At 44.7% G+C, this 10862-nt stretch overlaps 1 protein-coding gene across 1 annotated transcript in view; it reads right to left on the bottom strand.

Annotated features, from left to right (window-relative positions):
• Positions 1–4888: 4888 nt before the first annotated feature.
• ndnf (neuron-derived neurotrophic factor) overlaps positions 4889–10862 on the bottom strand; it is a gene marked incomplete at its 5' end in the record, with an annotated part of 7739 nt that continues 1765 nt past the window's right edge. Inside the window, 1 exon segment of the mRNA XM_014020548.1 lies at positions 4889–7038. Coding sequence (XP_013876002.1) covers positions 5642–7038 — 1397 coding nt within the window.

Below are 10862 nucleotides of genomic sequence, written 5' to 3'. Positions count from 1 at the left end.
TAAAAAATATTGTTTCTATGCCCATGTTTTGTTGACCTGATACAAATGTTTATCATCCAAAAATAACTGGGGGCTCAGGTCTCTGCTACTGTTATTTTGTGGGTCAAAAGCTGAAAGGTTTGGGAACCACTGCACTTTGGTTCCCAAAGTTGGGCTTGGGACCCAATTATGGGTCATAAAGTACATTGGATATTCTCCAGAAATCAATTTAAAGGGTAATAAAATAATTGCTGATGTAATATTTTCCCTATAATTATTACAAAAACACAAAATAAGTATAAATAAGTATTTATATTTGTGTATAAGCTGTTTAGATTGTCAAAAAGCCTGTGTTTTTAGGGTTATTAACAAAGTTTGTGTACTCAGTAATATTTGGGGTCACAAGATTTTGCCATGGAGATCTTGTAGGTCAGAAGATAAAAAGTTTGGGAACCACTGATCTAAATGACCTTCCAGAGAGTTGTAGGAGTCATGGGTAACTCTGTAAACTGCCACTAATACAGCAGGCCAGTTCTGCTCAAATGTTATTCATACATGTGTGAAGGATATCAGCTGTGAAGCTTTGAAAACTATTTCTGCACTCTGGTCACCTCAAGAGGTCTAGGATGAGGGGAAAATTGCACAGACACTTCAGTTCTTCCGACCTGCTTCAGAAAATCGTGCAAACATGAACACACAGAGAGGGCTCTATCTGAGAGCTCACATCTGCAGGATTCCCTGTGTTTATCTTTTGCTCAGTAATGAGTACGTTGCTTTGATGCATGAGATTTGTATATGTGTGTGGAGATGGGGCTGGAAAAGGAGCGGAGACAGACATGAAGGGCCATGTTGTACTCATAAGTGGAGTAATCATAGAGATGAATGAAAGAGCTGGCTGATTTCTGATGCTGCCAGGTTGATCAACTCATAAAACAAAATAAAAATGATGAAACAGCCCAGGTTAAGCATAGCTGCTTCTGCTGCACTAGTAATGTGTCTTTACGTCAGATGATTTTTTTTTGTACTRTTTGCAGAACTACAAAATAAACTGTAATATAGACATAATTCTTTTCGACAGACAATTATTAAAAACAGACCTATTAGCCACTGTATAAAATATAAAAATATACACTGCTGGCCAATTATTATTCCATCAATTGATTGTTTCTTCCCTGATGGCACGGCCATTTTCCAAGATGACAATGCCAGAGATCATGAGGCTTTTATTGTGAAAGAGTGGTTCAGGGAGCATGAGACATCATTTTCACACATGGATTGGCTCCACAGAGTCCATTGAGAATCTTTGGGATGTGATGGAGAAGGTCAAACTCTACCATCATCAATGAAAGATGTTGGTGAAAAATTAATGCAACACTGGATGGAAATAAATCTTGTGACATTGCAGGAGCTAATTCAAACAATGCCACAGTGTATGTGTGTCGTAATCAAAGCTAAAGATGAAATATTACTTTTTTATGACAACTTTTTTTTGTCCAGACAGTGTATTTGAACTATATAAAATAGTTTGAAGCTGAAAACTTTAATGGCAACTCATACAAATGTGCATCCATCCATTATATTTACTTGCTTTCCCTTTCCAGGTTCCATGAGTAAGGGGTCTCTGCAGTAGGTTTTGTCCTGTGGGCGGAGACGACCCTACTCATGATTGGCAGAGGTTTTCATGTGGGCGGAGATGGCCCAAGAGACGTGATTGGTTGGATTGACGTGGGGTTTGAGGAGGCTGGAGGCAGCTGGGAGTAGCTTGATMGAGTCAGGCAGGAAGTAACATGTTTTTTAAGATTAATTTTGTCATAACTTGAGAAAGGAAAGTACTAGCTGCATGAAATTTGAACGTTGTACATGTGAAAGGATGTGTAACAATATGGCTTAGTTAAAACATCCCTAACCAGCCTGTAAAAAGATCGCTATAAATCAATATTTTTTACAGGCTGGTTAGGGGTGTTTTAACTAAGCCATATTGTTACACATCCTTTCAACGTTGAAATTTTGTGCAGCTAGCACTTCCCTTTTTCAAGTTATGACTAAAATTAATCTTAAAAAAATACATGTAACTTCCTGCCCTACTCGACCAAGCCTCCCGCCCACATCAAGATCTCCACCAATGATGATATCCACCCACAGGACAACACGTTCTGCAGAGACCTCTACTTGGGTTCCAAGGGTCCGGCAGTCACTGTGCAATASGAGAATTACACTCTTGACTGTAGGAGTTCAGTTTTTCTGGTCTGTCTTCATTCCAACCCTCACCTGTGGTCATGAGGCGTGAATCATGACCGAAAGAACGAGATCCTGGATACAAGCGGCCGAAATGAGCTTCCTTCGTAGGGTGGACAGGCTCAGCCTTAGAAACAGGGGAGATCCGTCATCCGGAGGGGAGCACAGAATAGAGCCACTGCTCCTCCAAATCGGAAGGAGCCAGTTGAGGTGGTTCAGGCATCTGATTAGGATGCCTCCTGGATGCCTGCCTTGTTCTAAATATTAGAGGTGGTAAGCCACATTGTAGCCGCAGGTTCCCTAGGGTACACTGACAGAAGTGAGGATGCTATGCACCGGCGACACAGGACCTTCTGACCACCACCAGCAGGCACAGCAGAATGGTTGTCTTTCCCAAGGACGCAACGACTGAGATTTGAACGAACTGAGCGGGGTTTCGAACCTTCAACCCACCAGTTACAGGATGACTCACCAAACTGCTCTGCCACAGCTGAACAAATGAAATCGGTAAACTTTCCTTTAAGATCATAGATGATGTTTTTCRTATCTTTAAGCTGTATTTCTGCTTTTTTGAGCTTAGTGAATTTGTTCGATTTCAGTGGCATTTCCATTGCAACCTTAGCATTTGTACTGAAAGACATACGAGCTCTGCTACTTCACGCATGCACAGTTTWAACTACAAAATAGTCTATTACGAAGTCTGTCGATGCTTCACACACGTAGTAGCACAGACATTATTCAGTTGAGTAAACAGCAACAAACAAAGGTGTCAATCAAAAGTGTAGAATTTTAATTGTAGCAAATGTAGCATGGTATGTTGTTTTTGAGAAAGAGTTGTTTCAACAGCCTGAAAAAGCAATAAAAGAAACATTAGCTCAACCTAGACAAAACTTGKGGYGGCTGTGGCTGAGTGGTTCGGGGAGTTGCTCCTCTAATGAGAGAGTTTGAGGTTTGATGTATCTAGATTAGCTTTGTAGAGTCTTACTAGAGTGCTGTGTGAATGGGTAAATGAGGGCACAGATTGTAGCGTAAAGTGTTTTGTGCAGCACCAAAGCACCAATAGGGGAACTTATTTCCTGATTAGTGCTTTAGGGCTTTTGCTAATTTTAAAATTTATTAATGGATTAGCACTTGCTAAAYTTATAGGTTAAATTTAGAAGCACTAACTGAGGTCTATAAATGTTATTGATCAATCAAAAAGAAAAAAATTGTATAGGTCTTCTGGACGGGTTCTTCTCTAATGAAACGTTTCGTCTCTTCTCCAAGAGACTTCTTCAGTCTGAAAGCGGTCACTCTTTCAGAGATGAGGATGTTCTCATTCTTGATAGAGAGGAACGTTGGTTTGAGAGAGGAGTAAAAGAAGCCATTTTTGTGAAGAAAGACCGTCCATCATTAAACAGAGGTGGAGGCCTCTGTTTTCAGTTGTCCCCCTCCTACAGCGCTGCTATTGCCAGTATCACTCCACCCCTGTTAACAATAAGTGTTAATTAGGTGTCAACGATAGCCATGTGATGTGAGTATCAGTCACATGGAGGCAGGGCTTAAAATCCTGAATTTTGCCTGAAACTCTCAGACTGAAGAAGTCTCTTGGAGGAGAGACGAAACGTTTCATTAGAGAAGAACCCGTCCAGAAGACCTAYACAATTTTTTTCTTTTTGATTTTTTACCTGGATTACTGAGATRCATCAGGACTTATTGATCAATGTTAATGTTAACAACTGAGGGCGAAAGCTGTCACATATTTTGTTCATATGTGTCACTTATCCACCAGGTGACAATATATTGACAATATATGAACCCAAATACAGCTGTGGAATGTCAATGATAAGAATTAAGAGAACAACATGGCAATATGTGACTCATGCTGTCTGTTGAAGAATGTTATTGGTTTGACTGGTTTGTTTTAGTGCTTTAAAATTAGGGGACCTAAATATTTGAGTTGTTGTGTTAGTGCTAGTGGAACTAATTTATAGATTAGTGCTGCCCACCACTGGTTTTGAGTATCCTGGTTGGATAGAAAGGTGCTATAGACATACAGTATAGTCCATTTATGAAAACCTTCTGCCCTTTTTCATCACACTCTGGGCTCCATGACTGATGTCCCAGAAGATAAAGTAAAAACTACTGATAAATATTTGACAGAGAATCACTTCAAAAAATTAACAGACTATCCCTTCAATGCAAACAKCAAAGCTGCAATAAGTTTAAGAAAAAGAAGAAAACACAAAAGTCATTCAGTTTTACTAAAAACACTTCTAATGTTCATATATTGCCTCAGAGGGGAAACAAACAACTGCAGTAAAAAAAAAAAGCTATTAAATTTTCAACCAACAGGTCATGACAGAAATCACTTTCACAGATTGGTGCAGATGTTATGTCGTTGTTCTGTGACTATAAAAACCAGTACCCACAAATGCTRAAAAAGTTTAATCCATTCAAAAGAGACGTGCTTCAAATACATTTACTGTATGTGAATTTAAACTATATTTCATGTAAATTCTCTTGTGAATATTGCTAATAACTAAAGTTTTTGACTTGTCATTTCTAAAACCAAACTGTCACTTTGAAGTCTCCATTGTGTTGTGCTTTTATGCAACAATACTGGAGGGTTGGTTCATCTCAAAACCATGATTGTGATGTTAACTGCTCGACGAAAAGAACATGACACCCAGGGTGACACAGGGATTACTCCTTCTATATTTAGGCTTTATGTACATGAATATTGGCAGAACATCTCTGTACATGTGACAGGCACACACATACACACACACTCACAGCGATACAGTGATAATAATCTCCAGCACAGAATACATTTACAAAATGGGCTCTAGAGCAAACACTGGCTGACATATAGAGGGGAATGTCTGAACCATACTTTCTTCATAAAACTGGATATTTTTTTTACTTTTTTAATTTTTTTTTGCAACAGTTATTATTTTCATCAACATAATCAGACAATCAAAAATATAAACACAAAGTAAAAAATAATTTAAGTTCCTCCCTAAAACATGTCATGAATATGCAGCAAGAGATCTATACAAAGCAGACTGGATCTCCCCCAGTTGATCCGTAACTGAAGGATGTGAMGGAAATGACAGACAAAAGCAAACATCATGCAGCAACAAAGAAACCTACATGAGAAAATGTGAAGTTCTTTGAAGTTCTGCCTCCTGAGTGGCAACATGATGGCAAGACACCAAGCCTGGTAACAAAGCAGCTTCTGGGCCACTCGAGACGTGCCACGGTGAAATGTAAACATAAATATACAGGTTGATATCTCTCTCTACAAACAATTCAGTCCCTGTTCATCAGCTGYATGAACAGTCAGTCTGTGTACACTTCTTAGTAGAATATCACTTAAGTGTTAAATAAACTTATTTAATATATATATATATTTATATAATAGATTTATTCTTTGCAGAGTCATTTAGCAGTATTTCCTTGTTTTCACCAGTTTACTCTGGTATTTCACCGAGTGGCCACTGTGTGCCACCACATAAACGTCCAGCAGGTAGGTCTTGCCCGGTTCCAGACCTGTGATGGTCTCGGTGGTCACAGCTTTCTGCAGGTTTGGACTGTGGAAGTACTTGCACAGGACCTTTTCCGACTTCCTGCGGGTCTCCGGCCCGGCACACTGATTTTGTTCTCTGCGTCGCTGCTCTTCACCGTAACTCTCAGCGACCTCCTTACGGTAAATGCAGTACTTGTTGCGGTCCTGCGTGCCCAGCCAGGCCACGGTGGCAGTGGAGCAGGTGCGCAGCTTGTCGAAGGCCTTGATGCGAGTGTCCTCCGGGAGAGACGGGAAGGGCTGTTTGCTGCTGGGACGTGTGGTGGCGAGCACCTTCAGGGTGGAGGCGCCTTTCCGGCTTCCCCGTAAGCGGATCTGGTACTTGGCTTTGGGCTTACCCCGCAGCTGGAACTGCCGCACGCCTTCCACGTTCTGGGAGAGCAGCAGCTTGCCCTCTCGCCTCACCTGCACCTGCACTGCGTTCAGACACGAGTGAACAAAGAGCGTGACCCTCTGGTGGGAAGACACGGGAGCAAAGCGCAGAAACTTGGTGCCCTTTCTCTTGATGAAAATGTCTGACACCTTGCCGTCTTTCAGCTCATGCGTTTTCTGACGGGCTTCCTCTTTGGTGCGGGCGAAGGTTCCTACGTACGCCGTGCTGGTGTTGGTAGCAGAATTCACAGCGAACACATCAAAGTAGTACTGTGTGTCCGGTTTAAGGTCTGACACAGTGAAAATGTTTTTGTTTCCAATGCATATCTTCTGAATGTCAGACACTTTGGGTTTGGCTGGGTACGCCCGTGAGATCTTGTTACTTGTAAGGCCTCTGTCCTTGCCAAAACCATTGTCAGAGGGAACAAAGCCAAAGTGCACAAAGTCAAATGGGCTGAAGTCTCTGCCAGGCTTTGGAGCCAACATAAAGGCATCATCGGTGCTGATTTTAGCTTCAGCGGCACACATGCTTTTAAAGTTATGCTCCTTGTTGATCACCACGCAGTACTGAACAGGCTGACCCATCAGAAAGCCCGTTGGTGTTGGTTTCCAGGCCAGCGTGACGGTGGTGCGGCCCAGTGCGGTCACATCCACGCGAGGGTCGTAGGGCAGCTCTGGGTAGGGCTGGTCTGACTCTGGAGTTGTGGTGGTGTACACCTTGAAGTTGCTGTCTTTCTCAGTGGACAGCAGCTCCAGCTGGTAGAGACCAGAGGGCGTGCTGGTTGCCACGTAGGACTCCACATCATTCCCCTTGTAGGTGAAGAGCTCTGTGCCCTCGTCTACAGTCACCTGCTGTTTCTGCTGGTCCAGAGGCTCAGGCTGTCCTGGATAGAAAAGAAAACACTCAGCATGAGGACTTTGCTCCATGTTTCACCTCTTCACAAAAAAAAAAAAAAAAACAGAAAGCTTTGGCTCTAAAATATTTGTTCTCTTTGTCTTTAATGGGAAAAAAAAGATCTGCCCAACTTTAAAATATTTAATGCCAAAAAAGAAACTACYAGATAAACATCCCTAAAGATAACAGGCCAGCATTTATTCTGCCGCGCTGCAAAGAGGTGCCTTGTAGCCCCTGTGTGAAACAAGACAAGCTGAGCTCTTAGTCCAAGCTTAAGCAGGAAACCATAATATTATGTTTGTCAACCCGAAAGTGTGCTCAGCGGTGTACTAAAAGTTAATGTGCAAAGATGTGCTCCCACTGGAAGCATCAAGAAAAGAGAGCAAGGCTCAGTTTGACACTCTAAGGCACGTCAAGTTCAAATCTGTCTTTTTTTTTTTTGGTTTAAGATAAATTATTCTTCCATCARGTCAACACAGCCAACAACTCAGTTTGGAATATTTGATTTGACATAAGCACAGACGCAGACAAGCAGGTGTTTGTGTACAAATCCCACTTTCATGCTCAAAGATGTTGCTTTAGTCATCTGGCGAGACAAACCCTGTGTTGAGAGGAAAAGCCTCATAGAGAGACAGAGCCACCACCAGTGGGGGCTGGGAGGGGAACAAATATCCTTCCTATAAGTTCCCTAGGACCCTCACTGGCCCCATTGGCCAGGATGCCTTAAATGTGTTAACACTGTTTGTTAGCAAAATATCTCATGAACCACAGGACCACGCTTTAATTAAACACTTGGAAAATAATCACCAGATATTCATCCACAACAGACTGGAGTTAACCTGACAGATGGCTGCCACAGCTTGTCAGCCTTAAAAAGGTCACACCTCAGTCGGTTTTACAGACACTGAGTTAAAATTTGACGTGGTGTTAGCTGAAAGTTATCATTGACACACACTTTGAGTGATAACAGATCTGGTGACATTTATGTTTAAAGTTTAGGCAGACAAGGCAGAAACTGATAACCATTTTTCGTCAAGAAGTCTTATTTTCATTTAAAAATTAGAACTGAATGAAAATCAGTTTCAGTTTGCTGATCAGTAACTGCGCTGTTCTCAGTGAATTACAGTTAAAACCAACAATGTAGGCCTACGTCAAAGGTTATTAAACTCCCTTTATTTTAAGACACTTTAAGCCCCGCCCCCCTCCAGCTTTCAAACCGGAGTGGACCAGTCTGACAGTGGGGGTTAGCATTTTCTGACTTTGAGAAATGTTTTATTTACAATTCAATTAAAAGATGTCAACAACAGAAGACTTCTTCATCCAGCCTCACATGTTGGAGCCAGAATCTGACCCAGAACCAGAGTCTGAACCAGAATCAGAGGAGAATGAAGACCACCTAATTGTAGTTGATAAGTCCAGACCCAGTTTGGCAGCTCTCTTGCAAATAATTTGACATAATTATGAAAAACAGAGGAAACTGAACATGTTGAAAATTTTGAGCCAATCAGAATATGAAGATATCTTTGCTGCTCCAGGAGGGACTAAATTAAACTTTTCCGCCTTCTAGAGACTCCAGGTTCACAACATGTATTAACAACATATATATAACAGCTAAAAAGGGGATTTTGCATGATATGTCCCCTTTAACACAATTGCAGTCTTTTTCTATATTAAAGGGGCAACATCATGTAAAATAAACTTTTTTGAGTTTTATATCATGTTATAATGTTATACTCTCATAAAAAACATACCCAAAGCCTTGCTCTGACTCATTCATGCATGTTTGAGAAATCCTGCAGCGTTTTTAGGAAGCCATGCTGAGGAGCAAAACGACAGGTGGGGACCAGAAGACGTGTCTTTAAGCCGAACTTCCTCATGGCAGAGTGCACCCCCTCCCCCCTCCCCACACACCCTGCCCATGACTCTAGCAGGCTCTTGGGTGAAAGTGAAACCTAACTGGTTGCCTGGCCATGCTGGGGTGGGTCCGGGGGGCTTGGGACTCTGGGGGCGTGCAGCCCCTGGGCTGTGGCTCTGGTGGGGTGGGGAGGCTTGGGCTCTGGCGGGCGGGTTGCCGGGCCCTGGGCTTGGCGGTTTACCTGGAGGGAGAGGTATTTGGGCTGCTTTTCCTGGGTGGGTTTCGGGGAGCAGGAGTGCTTACTTGGGCCAGCAGGGGAGGCTGACTCCCTGTGGGAGCATTTTGCTCCTTCAGTTTATTCTCCCCATCCCTCACCGCACACCTCCATCCTCTTCACTTTCAACTTCCCCCATGTAGGTTTTTTTGGGGGGCACAATTGTGTTATAAGAGCAACAACATTACATTTCTATTTGCCATAACCACCTGGGCCCCAAATTTTATTGTACATCTTAGACATTCACTCATAACATTTTCATGATATTCACATTTAGGAACTTAAGGTGAGCACTCATGGCTATAGGTGGCCGGATGGCACCACTCTTGCCTCCTGTGCCTGTGCCCACCCCCCAAGGTTTGCATACAGACACTTAGGGTTTAGGGTTAGAGTAGTGGTGTAGGGGAAACTGGCACCATGCCGTCCTCTGCCTCTTCTTCTTTCCCTTTTTAATTGCTCCATTGAATAACATGCACCAACAGTACATCTGGGGGTCGGGGTGTGTGTGTCAGGGTCTTTACTCCCATCCCKTTCCCCGACTGCCATTTGGGGAGGGGGTCCTGAAGAAGGGCAGGCCGCCGGGTGTGGTCCTGGGCTGTGGGTGGGCTCAGGGCTTGGACGGTTGCCGGGGGCGGGGCTGGCTCTCCATCCACCCTGGTGCTGCCTGGTCTCCTGAGGTGTGGCTCTTGGTTCCTGTGGGCGGCCCCCTGGATAGGGTGACTGCCGGGTTCCGGGAGGTGATCGGCTGGGGGGGTGCACTTGGCCGTTGGCGGTGTGGTGTGGTGGTCATGGGCGTGGCTACTCTGCGGTGGGGCGCTGGCCGGGCGTCCTGGTGCGGCCCGGGCCGGGCCTTAGCTATCTGCTCCTCCCCACCTCAGAATGATTGGGTCTACCTCCTGGGTTCAGGTGTGTGCTGCCTCTGATAGTGGGTGGGTGCATGTCCTGGACCTGGTGGGTATGGAGTGTGTATCGGGGGTATGAGTGGAATGTGGTGTCCTTGTATGTCTTTGATTGAGTGGGGGTGAGGATGAGGGTGGGATGGTGCAATTGTGTATGTGTATGTTTGGGTATTTGTCAGGCTGGGGTCTGGGCTGCCCCTCCTGCTGGTTTATCTGGGGGCCCGCTGCTACTCGGCCCCTCTGTGGGGTGTGCGGCTGGTCGCCGGCATGCTGGGGGTTCCCGGGGTCTGGGGCTGGGCGCTGGGGTGTGTGTGTTCACCTGGCCTGGTGACTGCCTTCTGGGGCTCGGGTCTCTGGCTCAGTCGGGCTTTGGCCTGGGGGTGGGGAGGTGAGCCCTGGGAGCCCAGACCTCTGTGCCCTTTCCTGGATCTGCTCTGGTATGGCGGGTGCCGGTGGGGCCCATGAGTTTGTCGCTGCTGGCCCCGGGGGCTGTGCGTGTGGTCGCTGGGGAGACTCTCCCAGTTCTCCCCTATGGTCTGATCTGGGGGGTGAGTGGGCAGATCTTCCCGTGCAGCTGCCCCTTGGGGCTCTGCGCTCGGGATCCCTCTCTGGCCCTTGGGCTCTGGTCTTCCCTATGTCTGCCTCGTGTCTTGGGGGTTGGGTCTTCGGTCCTCCACAGTCACTATTAAATATTCCATTGGAGAAATCTTGTATATACACRCATGTTCACAACTGCTCACAAACAGGTGCTCTGATCTGGGGCTTTCTGACTGGTCACTGAGTGT

The sequence above is a fragment of the Austrofundulus limnaeus genome, unplaced genomic scaffold, assembly GCF_001266775.1.
Source record: "Austrofundulus limnaeus strain Quisiro unplaced genomic scaffold, Austrofundulus_limnaeus-1.0 Scaffold256, whole genome shotgun sequence".
NCBI lineage: Eukaryota > Metazoa > Chordata > Actinopteri > Cyprinodontiformes > Rivulidae > Austrofundulus > Austrofundulus limnaeus.
Note: the sequence above shows the minus strand (reverse complement) of the source record. Positions and strands in the feature narration are given on the sequence as shown.